The sequence below is a fragment of the Perca flavescens genome, chromosome 3, assembly GCF_004354835.1.
Source record: "Perca flavescens isolate YP-PL-M2 chromosome 3, PFLA_1.0, whole genome shotgun sequence".
Lineage (NCBI taxonomy): Eukaryota > Metazoa > Chordata > Actinopteri > Perciformes > Percidae > Perca > Perca flavescens.
Genome location: NC_041333.1, coordinates 43496146 through 43513910, shown reverse-complemented (window position 1 = coordinate 43513910; position 17765 = coordinate 43496146). Strand labels below are relative to the sequence as shown.

Here is a 17765-nt window from a genome sequence, read left to right as displayed (position 1 = left end):
GAGGAGCTGCTGACCTCATGTACTGAGACAGACTTTTTTAGACTTTTTGTAGTAAAACTTTAAATTTTTTAGCCCTTTTCTCGAGGCTCTGTCAGACTGTTGTTTGTAGTAAAACTTACTGTAACACAACTTACAACTTGACACTAGTTGTGACTCTTTCAAAGCGTTTCTTGAAGTTTGATTTTTACACTTTTGAAGCATTTTTTGCCACTTTTTTGACACTATATTCATAGACTATGACTGTCTCTATAGATATAGAACTTTAGACTTCGACTGTCTCTATAGATATAGAGCAATAGACTATGACTGTCTCTATAGATATAGAACTATAGACTATGACTGTCTTTATAGATATAGAACAATAGACTATGACTGTCTCTATAGATATAGAACAATAGACTGTGACTGTCTTTATAGATATTGTTTCATCAAAAGACAGGTGTTCATAGTCAAGGCATTCACCTTTTCAACTTCTTTCCAAGATAAAACACCAGCAGGGGGCGAGAAAGTGCCTGTACTGTGGAACCCATCATTAGCTTGTGTTGCCCTGGGGAACATTTATACTGGTGCACCTTTGTGATAGCAGGTGGTGAAATGTTTGGTGAAAAAAGCCTTTCACTGGAATTCCTTTATGGAAGAGGAGACTCTCATTCATACACATTCAGGGATTCATTTGGGATTCTGGAGACCCAACCGGTAGGCACGTGGATATTGTGTAAGATTGTTGCCAGTTAAGTTTATTTATGTTGAGAATTGAGACCAATTGTCTAATTTGGTAATTATATTTGGGAAGCAATGATTGATGGCAAGTTACTTGACAATTGTTTATTTGCATATTGTATTTGAAATGCACAGTTTCAGTTAATATATTGATACCATATTGTTTGAAACTTGAGGTGATCTGTGAGTGTTTTTGCTGGGAGAAGTTTCTCCGTAGACTTAATTAATTCTAAATGCCATTCATAATATGACTACATTGAGACTATATATTTAATTTGAAATGACCTTACTTGAAGTAATGTATATTTCTTTTTGTGTTTCACCTTTTTAAAGGTTATCAACCTAACTAACTGACTAACTGGAATTAAATAAAAGAAGTCAGAAGAAAATTGAGTTGTCCCTTGCGTCCTTTAGTCCTTGAAGAGGCCTTTTTCAAGTTTGGGCAAAGAACTGAAGTGTGAACCATACATAACTTGACCGATATAGAACAATAGACTATGACTGTCACCATAGATATAGAACAATAGACTATGACTATAGATATAGAACAATAGACTGACTGTCACTATAGATCTGTTCTGCCAGTTGCTGCCTTTCCATTTGGTAAATAAATATAGACTTTAAACACACATTGTACAGCAGCTGTGTACTTTAAACACACCTTTTACAGCAGCTGTGTACTTTGTGTAAATGTTGAGAAGTAGAAACACATTGAAGTCGCTGTAGAGAACTCGTTGCTGTAAGAAATAAATGGTGTATTGAACTTTATTTCTGTTTCCTTTTATCTGAAAACTGTTAACAGCAAAGTTATCTCTGTTGACGTTTGAGGAAAGTTTGTGACAAAGGAGTCTCTGCTCTCCAGACGAAGGAGTCTCTGCTCTCCAGACGAAGGAGTCTCTGCTCTCCAGACGAAGGAGTCTCTGCTCTCCAGACGAAGGAGTCTCTGCTCTCCAGACGAAGGAGTCTCTGCTCTCCAGACGAAGGAGTCTCTGCTCTCCAGACGAAGGAGTCTCTGCTCTCCAGACTTAAGGAGTCTCTGCTCTCCAGGACGAAGGAGTCTCTGCTCTCCAGACGAAGGAGTCTCTGCTCTCCAGACGAAGGAGTCTCTGCTCTCCAGACGAAGGAGTCTCTGCTCTCCAGACGAAGGAGTCTCTGCTCTCCAGACGAAGGAGTCTCTGCTCTCCAGACGAAGGAGTCTCTGCTCTCCAGACGAAGGAGTCTCTGCTCTCCAGACGAAGGAGTCCCTGTTATCCAGACGAAGGAGTCTCTACTCTACTGGTCCCGCTTAAGAGGCAGCCTCTCGGGAATTAAGTCACACAACAAAGTATGTTGTATTGTGTTCAATAAGACAAAAAATTGGAATTTTCTGAATACATGTGGTCCTCCATATTCCCTTCTTCAAACTAGCCAGAAAGACCCTAAAACACATCACAGTAACTTTATGCTTTTATTGTGAAAAGAGACAGAACTCAAAACTAAACATGACACAAGTCAACTACATTTCTACAATTTGATGATCACAGCTTCCATCTTTTAAAGAAGTTTACAATGTTCACCAGGCATCTGTTCAATCATTCTGGATTATTTTATACAAAGTTCATTCATTAGTTCATAACAATAACCTGCAATATTTCTGTTAGTGTAATCCTGTACAGACTCAACTGATCAGCAGTGAGAAACAGGAGGAGACTCTCCGTCCTCCAGAGGACTCAGAGACACTGAGGAACCAGGAAACCAGAACCCAAACCCAGGATAGAGAGTCTGAGTGAATGTGGTGTTGAAGGTGTGGAGGTGGATCAGTGAGTCAGAGGAGACTGAGTAGAAGGACAGAGAGCCAGCAGGACAGTCCACATACACTGCTACTCTACCAGAGATAGAGGAGGAGGACGAGGAGATGGATGTTTCTCTTCTATTGTGACAGACATAGTAACCACCATCGAAGCAGAGCAGACTCCAGGACTGATCATTAAATCCAAACTCACAGTCACCACTGGTTCCTCTCCTCCTGATTTCTCTGTAACTCACTGATATATTAACCTCTCCTCTCGTCTCTACCTCCCAGTAACAGCGACCAGTCAGACCATCTCTACACAGCAGCTGACACCAGGAGTCAAACCTCTCTGGATGATCAGGATATGGCTGATCCTCCTCCTCTAATGTCACCTTCCTGTTGTTGTCAGACAGCTTGAGTCTTCTGTTCACTGTGTTTGTGTCCAGTGTGAGTTCACAGGAATCTGACGGAGAGAAGGAGACACAACAAAGCTGCAGTTATTAACCAATCAGCACTCTGATAATGACATCAGAGGGTTGGATGAGTGATGTCACAGTTTGATTAAGGAAATTAAAAACAAACTTACACTTCCTCAGACCTGGTGTCAACCATCTGACTCCAGCAGGCTTCACCCTGAAAGGAGGAGGGGTGGGGGGGGCATTACATCACTCTCACATGGGGGGGGGGGGAGACATTACATCACTCTCACATGGGGGGCATTACATCACTCTCACATGGGGGTGGGGGGGGCATTACATCACTCTCACACACAGCTTCATCTTATCTAATATAGGGCTGGAATTTACTCATTTATATTCATATTTGGGCTGTCAATCAATTAAAATATGTAATTCAGTTTAATTTCCTTTAAAGAGTCAAATCATAAGATGTTATGTCAGGACACTTTCCAGATAGAGGATTTTATTTCATAGTACACGCAACAACCGTCCTCCTCTACAGCTGTTTACTGCTCCAGAAATCAGCTGTTCTTATAATAGACTATTTGATGTGTATGAGAGTGTGTTCCTAGTGTACTTTATCATATAATAATGACCAGGTCATGAGAATATTACTGAAACTACAGCTTGTTCTATAGGATGGGGATGTCTGTCTCTAGTTCCTGATAAACTCATCTATAGGCTCCTATATGAACGCTGTGAACGGAGGGAGGGAGAGAGAGAGGGGGAGAGACCCAAGGGGGTAAGCGAGCGTCTGGAACGTGTAGCTCCTATGGCGCCATTTTGATGCTACAAAGTGATCACCTCCCGTTTGCATCCCACTGACTAGCATTCATTTTGACGTCACTTTGACAGCGAATAACTTTACATCTGAAGTGTTTAAAGACTCTATTTATCCGTTGTTTATTTCTAAAGAAACACGACAATGTATAAAAGGCTCCATTACCTTGTACCTCACGTTTTTATAAAAATAGGCTAACGATTGGGTCATAACCACAAGACTTACTGTCACACAGTAGAGGAATTACCGTATAGTACAGGAGAAGCTCACAGGCAGTTTGGACTTCCATTAGCTGTTTAGGTTTAATTACTAATGTTAACTAGCATGTTAGTGATCAATAATTAGCCTGTGCCTATGTTATCTCCTTACGTATACCTACACTCTCCGTCTCTGAAAGATTGGGAATGATTGAGATTTCTCTCGGCACAGCTACCAGAAGACTTCCAACTTTCAGACAGGTTGCTCACGTCACATCTACGTCTTCAAGCTCAGTTGGAGGCTGCTCAGTAACGCTCAGCCAGCACCGGAAAAGAGACCCCTAATATCCTTCACTGGTCTCCGTCCAGAGACACAGGGTCTTAGCATCACATATAGTCAAAATGAATGGAATTACCAAAGAAACCAAAACAATCCCACATCAACCGGTTATATTTACTCATACGGCACACACAAAGGCACAGCAGCCACTGCCAGTACAATTTTCAAAACCTAAAGCAAGCAGTGATAGTTAGTAAAATCATTCCACTAAAATGCTGAAAATCCATTAAATTTAGCAAAAGTTGCTCATCATGGGAAGAAAACTACATCCACCTTTCTTTCATTAACTTTACATCTAAAAATGTAAACAAACTTGCAGTGTATACAATATATAAAATTAAATTGATAAATATATATATATATATTTATTTTAGAAATTAATATATAGGCCTTTAATTATAAAAATATAACAATCTCTTGGCCAGCAGAGAAGGTCTTGCTGGCCCTGACGGCCCATCTCTGATCTATACATCAAGTCATAACAATAAATATTCTGATTAATAGTGGAGGGCTTGTGGGTGAAATAACGTATAAATAATGAAGAAATTTTAACTGAACATAGCAGAGAGCAGAACAGACTGTGTGCATTTACATATTGTTATCATTAGATACACAAAATGTACACACAGTGCGAACAGGATTACGGCTGCCGACGCCACTGCCACACTATCATTAATAGAGACCCAACAATTCCCCCAAGAGCAAGCATTTGGTGCAACAGTGGACCTTTCTCTATAGAGAAACATCAACATTACATCACTCTCACACACATATATTGTGTTTGCACCGCAGCGACTTGGATAGAGTGTTTTGAACTTAGAGTCGGTACTCTCCCAGCACAAGAGGAACTTTGTACAATAATTAGTCTAGACGTCAAGTGTACGTCTCTGATTGATCACATGAGCCATGCAGTACCGGCAACTGACATTTTAAACTAACCTAACTAGTCTGCCAAAAGAGTAGATTAATGATTCATCCACACACTCTTCTCACCGTGTAGAAAGCACATTGCTTTGTGCTAAGCTAGGCTAAAACTGTCCTGGACCTGTCTGTCGAGTTGAAGCTGATTTGATCCCAGGAAAGAGGGGAAAAAGGATATGGACCGTGCCTTTAATATACAGATATCTATCTAAACTACATCAATTATTAAAAAAAGGGAGTTATCCGTTTAGTTCCTGGAGATGATCTCCTTTAAAAACGTCCTACACAAATATCTCCATTTTATTATATCAGTGTTTGTACCTGAGAGTGTCCAGTCTCCAGAGAGGATCCTTCAGTCCTGCTGACAGTAGCTTCACTCCTGAGTCTCCTGGATGATTGTAGCTCAGGTCCAGCTCTCTCAGATGGGAGGGGTTGGAGCTCAGAGCTGAGACCAGAGAAGAACAGCCTTCCTCTGAGATCAGACAGCCAGACAGACTGCAAACACACAGAACAACACACAGGAAACCTCTGTCAACATGTGGTACCATGTGTTTGTTTTATGTTTGTTTGTTGTCCAGGTACATGGTCCAGATTTATAATAAAACTTTAAAATCATTTGTGGTATTTAATTATTCAGTAACAACACCCTTATGTAAAGTAACTCTAAGTCTAATAACTACTGCCCAAGTTTATCGTATCAGCAGACACAAAGCTACACGTCCCACTGTTCTTGATCTAAACTGAGAGTCTCCGGTGTGCAGTGCGGACTCCTCAGTCCATCAGAGATCAGCTTCCCTCCTGAATCCTGCAGGTTGTTGTTGCTGAGGTCCAGCTCTCTCAGACTAGAGGACTGGGAGCTGAGAACTGAGGACAAAGCTTTAAAGCTTCTCTCTGACAGATTACAGACACTCAGTCTGGAGAGACAACAGGAAGCAAACAAGATATTTATATTTAACTCTAACTTAAAGATATCAGAATATTTAAAGGTACAATATGTAACATTACTACATTAAAATGTCTAAAAACAAACATACATATGTTATATATTTTTATGAGTTGTGTTACACTATTCCAAATGTTTCCATCAAATTACAAACCCAGAGAAATCTGTTATTTTATTTTTGACACGGGAAGTTTCCTTTAGTTAACTGCCAGTGGCGTCATATAACCTCTTAGTTACTAGTCTCTAGTTACTCGCAACTTCCGTCAAAACACTGGCACCCAAATGATATGTTCAGGAGTAACTGTAAATCATACAATGACACAGAAAAAAATACTCATGACTGTAATATTGCTATTTTGTGATTGATTACATGCCACTTTGCATCACCGTAATACATCAAATATCTTATATATTGATACATATTACTATGGATCCAGCTTAACGTTACTACAATGTGCTGGTTGACAAGTAGCTAACGTTAACACTAATGCTTGGCGGGTAACATAGGGTTACAACATTGTTCAACACGCTCATAAAGTTATTAGTAGCATGACTGTTTTGACTACAAATAAAAGAATCGCTGGGCTAACCCACGAATAAATTCACTAGTAACGTTAACGTTAGCTGTTTCAATAGACAACTAATCTAATCCTAATTTAGCCAGCTAGCACACCCCGGTCAGTCTGCCTCGCTAGCCCCGTTGCAGACAGACTTCACTCGGGATGACAGCTGACAACAGCCCTGGGACATATAGTTACTGTTAGCCCCCAGTCAGCTAACAGCCAGTCACTACCATTACAGCAATCTGTACCCGACATGAAGCATTGGGAAACAGACCATATCAGAACCAGGCACCCGAGTCAGAACAATGTCCATCCATAACGTTAGCTACGTCTCTGTTAGCGCTACCAGTGTTTGTGCCAAAAATCTCCTCCCTGTTGAATTTCTCCCCCCTTTGCGTTTAGCTGACTTTACAGTTAGCTAAATTAACCCAACAAAAGGTGGGTTAAGAACCAAAGCGATTATTTAAAATTATAGCAAAGTGAAGGGGGAGATCATTCCAGGCAGCTGGGAGATCTTCTGCTGCTGCACAGCCATCGGACGTCTTCGTCGTCCTGGAGATTCCCCCGGCAATCCCCACTCACACATTACAACTAACCCTGTCCGCCCTGGTGTTGAAAACATCCAAAAGTTGACACTGACATGTGAAATATATTGTGCTAGTGTGGTTTTGGCTGCTGGCTAATGTTAGCTTGCTGGCTCACTAGCTAACTGGTCAGCTAACAATACAAATCGAATCAAGAAAAGCATTATTATGTTGGGGAAACTGCAGCTATTTTATTAGAATGACATGAATAAACATTACTAAACGTAACGTGATTAACCTTGAATGGGTAAACTCGTCCGTGAACAGTTACATTCTAATCGTGGATGGTGTTTAACAATAAAAACTACAACTTTAGAAACTATTGTGGAAATCATGACGGATAAATATGGACCAAAATCAGTATCATGTTTGCCAATTTGGACAAGAGATTATAGATTTCTAGAGGGTGGATCTTTGAGTAAACTTAAAATAAATATGTTAAGACAGGGTTTAGAAGAGGCCAAAAATAAGAAAAATATAAAAGCATGTGAAATGGGAAGATTTAGAAATGATTGAAAATAATGAAATGTGTTTGTGGCTTTGGGAGCAGGAAAGTGAACGTATGGAAAGAAAGAGAAACAAGAGTGCTAAACCACTATGTGTTAAATAAAGTGATAAAAGAGAAGGAAGAACGAGTAGAGGGAAAAGTAAGTGCTAGATTGGATTGTGCAGGTAGGGATGATGTCAGAATGAGAGGAATTATAAAGAATGTCCCCAAATAGGGGGGAAATAACTATGACAATGGCGGACGGCAAAAAAAAAAAAGAAAATAAAAGCTATAGCAAACATCAAATAGGGAGCCCCACACCCAGTAATGATAACAGGAACAGATTGTGATCAAGTCGATAGCATAATTACATACAAAAATATATGTTGTCGGTATGGGGTATACAAGGGTTTTATGTTGGGTTGGAGAATTAAAATTTAAAAAAATAAAAAATAAAAATAGAACTAGAAAAGGAACGGTTAAAAACTCATTAGCTTGGTGGTAACAAGCAATCACATGTTTCAACTTTTGTGAAAAAAACAAATTAAGAGACTAGGGCTGAGAAGGGAACCAGTCACCATGTATGGTTCTCAAGTGTCTATAGAGGAAAGGTATAGTAAAGCTTTGACTGTAGGTGGTTGAGCCAGCTGATAGTTGAAATAAAATATATTGTAAAACAGACCATAGTTGTGGTATGTTGCTAGAATTGAGTGATTTGTGGAGCTATGTGGACAGAGGTTCAGGGAATATTATTATCACTGCATAAGTAAAGTCACTTTCATAAGGTTAAGTAAAAAGACAATTGGAGCTGAATTGAATACAACATGGGGAAATTTAAGTTAACAATTTATTCACTAAATGGGTACCAAAATGTTCAATGGTGATTTGTTATAATTATCATAAGGGGTAATTGATTACAGTTTGAAATTTAAAGTAGGATGTTTAAAGTTGAGACATACAAACTGTAGTCATAAGAGAATTGACACCTGAAGCATTATTTAAGTTGACAGGTTGTGAAATTCCTTTAGTCACAGGCGGACATAGGTCATAATTAACATAGGAAAACACAGAGAAGTCTAGGGGAGACACACACACACACACACACAGAGACACATATACAGTGCATACACAGTACTCTGGGTTAAGAGTAGACCATGAACTTTAGCACAAACACACACATGCAGCTAACTAGAGAGCATTCCAATTTTTACGCACCCATAAAGAACAGAATCGATGTATAGATACAAGTAGAATACACCCAATATTCTTACATCAACACATACTATCATGCACACTGGAGAGGAAGGCCAAGCAGGTGAAAATGACAGTACCAAAAGTGACAGCAGAGGAAAATTGTTGTGCTAACAGAATCCAGTGAAAGCTAATATTTGGAAAATCTCTAAAAAGTGGGTACAGCAAACAAAAGGTTTCTCAATCTGTGGCCCACGGGAGGGACTTTTGATTTGGCTAAGTGTGGGGATTTACAGACACTACGAGCAGATTAAACAAGAACAAGAGCAAAAAAGAAGTCTGCAAACACAGAAGCTTCCAGGACATGGGAGTTGACCGGCAGATCAAAGAACTGGTGCAGAAGGCAGTGAGCTTGAGTGAGTTCAACCACTATCGAGCATCATTGTGGCTGGCAATGAGAACTACATCTCCAACCCGAATAAATCCTGCCATGCTCAGAAGACAGCCAATTGGGGACAGTTACAAAAGTCCACGGGAAATGGAGGCAGGAGTTTGGCACTGACCCAGAGGAGGACCCTCCGTAAAGAACTATGTTCAGACAGACTGTGGTAAAGCAACTCCCAGGTCAAGCATCCAAATGCAGCTGACATCAAGGGACTGGGGAATATGACGGCAGAAACTTCTGTCTGGTCATGAGGCAAAGCTGGCAGTTACGAGACACTCAGAGACCTGTCTGCCACAGAAGCAGAGGAGGAGGCTCCAGACTGCAGTATCAAGATATGCAAACGACCAAGAGTGAAACTCCCTCAAAGACACCAGAAATATCAAGAGGACAAGGGGGACTTTAAGCTGATGCAAATCTAAAGCCAGACAGGGAAAACATCATCTGGCTCAGAGGACAGGAGCCAGAGGGTCAATGAAATCTGCACCTATGGGCATGACAAAAAAGCAGCAGCTATGCGTGAGTGTTAAAATCCACACACTTTGCTGGAGAAGGAGGCCCCAACCCCTGAAAATTATATATTGTCATAAAAAGCATGCTCTACCTTTTTCCAGTGTGTTTAAATTAAGATTAAGGGTTTATAAATATAACCTACATACTAAAAATTAGAGTAAGATGAATGTATTGGTCCCCCAGGAAATTGATGAGGTGTAGTTATTCACAGTCAATTTAAAAAAGGATTGCACATATACTATTAGATTATATGAAGTAAAGTGTGAATGTAAGAAGCGGCAGTGAACGTTTTTAAATCCACTGTTCCATCTGAAAGTCTCCCACAGATTGTATCATGCCATAGCTATGGAAAAAAATAAATATTGGCTAAGTGAAATTAAATTGGTATAACTATCTTATTATTAAAGAAGCTGCTACAGGAAGTCAAGTATCATAGGAAATTTGGTTAGGACACAACGTAGGATGCGTCAACTCAGCCCAGTCTGTGTGAATAACATTGAAAAAGGGAGCTGTTGAAGCCTCCCCTGATGTACTCGTTAAAATTTAGCCACTTCAGTTTTGGATTTATAAAAGGTTTTCAAATAAAATAGTCATTTAAATTTTAAAAAGAGCATTCATAACTACTATAAAAGACCAATGATAATACAATTTTGAACAATATTTCTCTTTTCAGACAAAAACACAAACTTCTATTGTACAAGACCATTGTCATACAAGTGTGTTTAATGCTCACAGTTAGTTATTACGAGTCATCCTGTGTTGCCTAAGGGTAAACAATAATAGCTTTTAACAAATTAACTGTGAATTTCAGCTGGCATAATTAATCCAAGATGGATATTTAGTAGTTACCATTTGAACATTTTAAATAGTTTTTATATGCAGGCTGTAGATTATGCGGCAATAACAGCAGTGGTAGTAGAATGAAAAGGGCAATAACACCTCATAAAAATGTTATTGATTGAGTGCTAAGAATAGGAAATGTCCTAAAATAGTGGAAAAGGCCTGTGACAGGTGTCCAAATTGATGTCAGACTAAAACAATTTCTACTGCCAATCTCTCTTTTACATTTTGCCGTCAGAAATGCGCAGTGAAAGGGGGGAAGTGATAAGACGGCTGCAGGCGGTATAGTGGTCACCACCACAGTAAATAGGATGCTGCAGGAGTGCGACATTTGTGCAGAAAAGTTAGAATTTTTTGCGATTTATTCCACCACCGGACGGACCATTCCAACATCTGATGTTAGAGAACCAGTGACCAAACAGAATCAGGTAAGCTCTGGTTGCCGGCTTTACCTCTAGCACTAATGTCTATGTTAACATGTACTAACACGCACATAACCCCCGCATGAAATGCTTACGGGACGTCCCATGCTTGTTTTTGTTTTTTCAAAAGTCTGATTGAATGAACTCCACTCGAACAGCTGGAAGATAAATTGATCAGCTATCTAACCCAAATGTATCAAATCCATGAGTGTGTTTCAACAGGTGAAAGGTGCCATGGAAGAAAGATGTGCAGAGATTCCAGAAAACCTAATTCAGATAACTCCTGGAGATTGGGTGTACATCAGATCGTACAAACAAAGGTTGGACCAACCAAGACGGGAAGGCCTACTGAAAGTCCTATTAGTAACACCAACAACCCTCAGAGTAGAAGATAAGACGTATTAATTCCATCTTAACCATCGCTGCAGAGCAAATGACCCAACCAGAGTACGTGAAACAGTTAGGGGAGGAGCTTCAACATCCAGAGCAGAAACTTCTGGATCAGGAGGGGCAGGTGACACCACCCCACAGGGAGTCAGATGATACCAATGACTACATAAGAAGAGATAGGGCAACACCGCATGCAGTAATACAACCAGTAGTAGGTCAGCAAGCAGTAGGGTCACCTCCAGTTCCACCAGTAAGTTACCAAAGGGCGATCCCATTTTTCATACAAATAGGATGACAAATAGCAAGTGGAAACTTCCTTTTGACAGGCTAACACCCTCCCATGCTAACAGATCTAGTGCATGACTAACCCACAAAATAAAACTGAAATTTTGAGTGGTGACTAATTCTGATTTCTTATCACTAGACAAATATGGCAGAAGACATCAATTGGAGCTCTAGGGCCCAGATGATCCAGGAACTAGGCCCGTCGCAGCCTGCAGGGACCAGCCACCACATTCCCCTAACCCCAGTTCCGGCCGGACCAGACCTACAATATCCAGCCACGGCAGAGCCAGCACCACCGCCAAGGCCAAGGGACAGCTCCGAAGGAGGTATGACCAGACCTGAGGACCGAGCAGATGGGGACGTTGAATCATCAGAAACTACGGTGGATAGTGATGACAGCCCCATGGCCTAGACGCAAGGGGGACATGTCCACAGCCCCACAAGCTGCCGACATGACATCAGCATTACTAGTGCCTGAATGGGACAGTCCAATGATGACCATGCCAGCAGAAAATTGCAGGAGGGTGATGAAAGAACAATCACTGACGGACACCCATTATTATCGCACCCTGAGAAGAAAACAGCAAGTACAGAGCTACAAACGCAATCAAATCGAGATAAAACGGAGACCAACCTACAAGAATAAGAGGGCAGGTCACTCCGGACCATCTACGATGCGTAAAGTATCTGGGTCACCCATCATTGTTGCAAAAACAAACCTCTGATGAAAGCACTGGACAATCTGTAAAATGCACTGGACTCAGTAATCACACCACTGGTTAAATAAAAGGGAAATCATAGTTATGTCACTGAAACAACAATGTTTGTCATGTTATATCACTGTATCACTGAAAGAAAATAACTGGAATTGATAAGCCATATTAATGTTTGTCAGATCACTTAAAATGAAGCTGGAAAACCCCACATCAAGAATGGTGTGAATTTTAGTAAGAAAATCATAATCACGTGAGGTCACAATTAAGTATTGTTTGAGTTTCAACACTATATGGTTAGTCAGAAATTATTGTATAACCACATCAGAGTCCTATTTACTTACAGATCACAGGTGGGCAATAAGAGATAGTTTGACAACACTGTATAAGCCTTACAGCATCCAGCATATGTATGGGGATAAGGACTAAAACACCTTCCTCTTAGTTTACTCTACTCCTTAGGATGTTTATGTCCACACAGAAACAAACAGCAGTTGCCTTCACACACTCACATGAATCTTTGTGAATTTTTTTGGCTTGTTTGCAATAATGATTCATGAATAATCAAAAGGGGGGAAGTGTAGTGGAAAGTTTTTATCTGTCATACTGATGTGTGATATTTCTTTCATATTTTATCCATTACTCCATGTTTTCTATATTCTCATCATTTTATATATATATTAACTTTATACTATACAATATTTACTCTGTTTTCTATGTAATATAATATATCAGTTATAAGGATTTAGTATAGTACTCTACTCTAAAAAAGTGATCATAGCTTCTCCTGTATCTGTCATGCAAGCCTATGCGGCCCCCTCTGTCTCACTCATGCACACTCTACATGAAGCAGAGGGCTGAGGAGGTTTTCCGTAACTAGAGGAAACCTTCCACAGAAAGCCTCAGGGCTCAGCTCTACATGAGTAGGCTTTCCGCAACCTGAAGAAGGCTTCCACGAAAAGCTCAAGAGTTCCTCCCATCTCATGCTCAGCTATAAAAACCCTGAAGTTTCTTTGTTCACTGACACACTTTCTCAGATTGTTTGTCGGTCTGTTAAACTGTCTCCTTCTTTTGCAAAAGAATAAAGAAAATAACTTAGAGAACTCCAGCATGTCAGACAAACTTATTTTCCAGCTTCATCACCGAACACCAAAGAGACTTTCCACAACAAAACATGATAACTAAATATGACTGAATGAGGAGTAAAAAAGACATCGGATATCCAAATACGCCTGAGATTTAGAAAAAAAAAATTAGGTTCTCAATCTCAGCCATAATTCATACTTCGTGCTTTACGATATAATAAGAACAAAGTGATTTGAAAACATTGAAAGAAGACAAATAACGATTGTGTTTATATGTTGAGTCTGGACTTTTGGTTATACAGTATATGAAATCCCTTCTCAGCATGTTTAAATATCTACTCTAAACAAGTCAAGTTGGAAACAACATAATTAATCGTGACTGAATTAAGGCACGACAAACGACAGTGATGCGGCTAGAACCGATGCGCTGGTGCTGAGGTTCGTAAGCATGACTAAAGTTTCTTCATGGGCAAGTCAACCATCAGGCTGCTTAAGGAATTTGGATTGCGAGGCCAAACCCTTCGCCAAACCATCAAAGCCCTCATGTGCAGCACAAGAAGCAAGTTGATAGCTGTGGGTGAAAAGGGGTGACTCCACCTGGACCTCAAATAACACCTGCGGCACGTAAGGGTTGAAAGCAGAGGGGGGGCACACCTGGGACGGCAGTTGCTGCCGACGAGCCGTCTGGAGGTGTCGTGGGCCTATCATTGAAACACCAGTGAAGAAGGGTGACCACCTGATGATGCTTAAAAAAAACAAAAACAAAAAAACATTCTCATTCCACTCAAACAGCCCTGTCACCACCACAGCAAGGAAACCACTCCAATGGATGCATCGTTACCACTCATACCTCAGGTTCTACACAGGGGATTGTTTTAACTCGTCCTAAAAACATAACTGATTGTTCATCAGACGTGACAAGAAAAGCACGCGGGTAGGCCATTGCAAAAATCGTTAAAAACATAGCCAACAAATTTATAAAGAATCACATTTGAATAGTAATTTCAGTATTGAAATAGAATTGATAGTTTTACTATTCAAATTATATTTGACTTTCGGAATTTGTTTCAACAGCCTTAGTGAGTTATACACTGTATGTGAGCACAATACATGAACTGACGTCAGAGTCTCCAGTCTACAGTTTGGACTCTGCAGTCCAGCACACAGACACTCCACTTCTGAATCCTTCAGGTTGTGGTAACTCAGGTCCAGGTCTCTCAGATGGGAGGGGTTGGACTTCAGAGCCGAAGCCACGACTTCACAGTCAGTCTCAGAGAGTGCACAGTTAATAATCCTGTGATGACAGATAATAAACATTTAAAGAATAATCAAATCTGAAACTTTTATCCTTAAAAAACTATCACAGTTGATAAAAAAGCAAAAGGGTCTGATGTTAGATTCAAATATGTTGAGGTGAGAGGTCATGGGACCCCTTTCAAAAATGGCCATGCCATCTATGGAGTTATATTGCCATCTTTATTCAAGAGCACATTCTGTCAATTTGAGAGCATTTCTCACTGATATTACATTCAGATTTCTTGCTCTCACACACAAATAGCATCTGCTCGCGCTTGGATTTGCTCTGCTGGTGTTCAAACTTTCTACTTGGACTCAGATATGTAGTTGTTTGGACAGATTTCCTGCTCTCAGCTTTGAACCATCTCCTCGCACTCAGGTTGAGTCTGCTCGCTTGCAAATTTTCTGCTCTCGGATTTGTCCTGCGCTCAGATTTTTTTTGTGTTATAACCCTATCAAAATTCAACAACCAATAAAATGGCAGCTGTAGTGTTGACCAATGAAATTATCCCTGCCCCGTTGAGGGTGCGTTCACTTTACGTTAGAACGTCTGTTGAGGGCGGCTGCTCTGTAACCAAGTTACCGTCCATTGCTTTATTATAAGTATATGTCAACAATATGCACAGAATCGTCAACACACTTTCACCTGCACCCATCAGGAAACGGGAGAAAGCTTTGAAGTGGGATGTATGAAGTTATGTCCACAACTACGAGGGTGAGTAACATAACTTATGCACCTAGCTAGCTAGCATATGGCGCTAGCATATAGCCTAGCTTGATATCCATAAACAAATATATTTTCTTTATTGTTTAGCTAGATTGAACGACATATGACGGACAGTATGTGTATATGTGATGACCCCACGTTGTATTTTTTCCTCGTTAGGTTAACCATCTTCCTGGAATTTGGCTAATTTCATGTTAGAGCCAGTAGTAGAACCTAAACAGTAATATAACTGAAAGCACAAAAGAAACTGGATTTTTTGTTTCAGTCTTTGCATCACTGTTGTGTTGTTAATCATAATTTAGTCTTCATTCCTAACAGAAACTTAAAACTTAAAATAAAATAGATCAGAATCTGCTCATAAAAATATGATAAAAATAACGAACTGAAAGTTATTATGAAAAAGCTTAAACTTCATGTGATGTTAGTTCAGCAGATCGCAAATAATAAATGTCTGTTTGTATATAAAATAGTCAAATTATAGAAAACACTACTATACGCTGTAAAAAGGCTGTCTGTTTGTGTGATTAAATGATGACAGAATATACTTTAGCTACAAACACAAAGATCAACATTGTCTCATTCTCATAGCGTTTGAGACGACAAAGACGAGAGATTTGCATAGTAACATGTAGAATTATTTACAATAAGCAGGTTTATCTTTATAGAGTGTAAGTTTTATATTGTTCATGTGTGTGTAAAGTCTGTATGTTTACTCTCATACTGATGATCTCAGCTTCACACTGATTTATAATGATAATCACATCTGGACTTACCGAGCCTTTCTGCAGTTCCTCACAGCTGGAATCAGTCTCCGTCGTCCCTCCTCTGATGTGTTGTACTTCATCAGGTCCAGCTCATCCAGAACCTCCTCTGACATCTGCAGCATGTAGGCCAGAGCTGAGCAGTGGATCACAGAGAGTCTCTTCTCTGATCTGTTCTCTGACTTCAGGAACTCTTGGATCTCCTGATGGACTGAGTGGTCCTTCATCTCCGTCAGACAGTGGAAGATGCTTCTGTCAGGAGAGATCTCATCACTGTTCATATACTTCAGGTTGTTGATGGCTCTCTGGATGATTTCTGGACTGTTGTCTGTCTGACCCAGCAGGCCTCCTAAGAGTATCTGGTTGGACTCCAGAGAGAGGCCATGAAGGAAGCGGACAAAGAGGTCCAGGTGGCCATTTTCACTTTCAAGGGATTTCTCCATGGCTCTCTTCAGGAAGACATCCAGGGATGAAGTAACAGTGTCTTCTACATGGAAGTCCTCCAGTACCTGTGTGTTCTTGTTGGTGTAACAGTGGAACAGGTAGACTGCAGCCAGAAACTCCTGAACGCTCAGATGAACGAAGCAGTAGACTGTTTTCTGGAAGATCACACTCTCTTTTGAAGATCTCTCTGAACAAACTCCTGAATACAGCGAGGCCTCTGTGACATCCAGACCACAGCGCTCCAGGTCTTCTTGGTAGAACATGATGTTTCCTTTCTCCAGCTCTTCAAACGCCAGCCTCCCCAGCTTCAGAAGAACTTCCCTGTCAGCCTCCGTCAGCTCCTGTGGACTCGTCTCATGTCCCTCAGCATACTTGAGCTTCTTCCTCTTTGTCTGAACCAGCAGGAAGTGTGAGTACATGTCAGTCAGGGTCTTGGGCAGCTCTCCTCTCTGGTCTGTAGTCAACATGTGGTCCAGAACTGTAGCAGTGATCCAGCAGAAGACCGGGATCAGACACATGATGTGGAGGCTCCTGAAGGTCTTGATGTGGGAGATGATTCTGCTGGACAGCTCTTCATCACTGACTCTCTTCCTGAAGTACTCCTCCTTCTGGGCATCAGTGAAGCCTTGTACTTCTGTTACCCTGTCAACACATGCAGGAGGGATCTGATTGGCTGCTGCAGGTCGGGAAGTTATCCAGACGAGAGCCGAGGGAAGCAGCTTCCCCTGGATGAGGTTTGTCAACAGCACGTTTACTGATGACTTCTGTGTGACATCAGAAACAGCCTCATTGTTGTTGAAATCCAGGTAAAGTCTGCTTTCATCCAGGAGCTGCTCTCCATGGTAGCTGCGGTCTCCATGGTAAGCCCCCTCCATCTCTACAGCTCTAACC

At 40.7% G+C, this 17765-nt stretch overlaps 1 protein-coding gene across 1 annotated transcript in view; it reads right to left on the bottom strand.

Annotated features, from left to right (window-relative positions):
* Window positions 1–2357: 2357 nt before the first annotated feature.
* LOC114552326 (NACHT, LRR and PYD domains-containing protein 5-like) overlaps window positions 2358–17765 on the bottom strand; it is a 484575-nt gene continuing 469167 nt past the window's right edge. Inside the window, exons 16-20 of the mRNA XM_028573016.1 lie at window positions 16443–17749; window positions 5914–6102; window positions 5510–5683; window positions 3078–3124; window positions 2358–2954 (exon numbers count right to left, since the gene is read on the bottom strand). Coding sequence (XP_028428817.1) covers window positions 2386–2954; window positions 3078–3124; window positions 5510–5683; window positions 5914–6102; window positions 16443–17749 — 2286 coding nt within the window. The 3' untranslated portion in view covers window positions 2358–2385. The remainder of the gene's footprint in view (window positions 2955–3077; window positions 3125–5509; window positions 5684–5913; window positions 6103–16442; window positions 17750–17765) is intronic.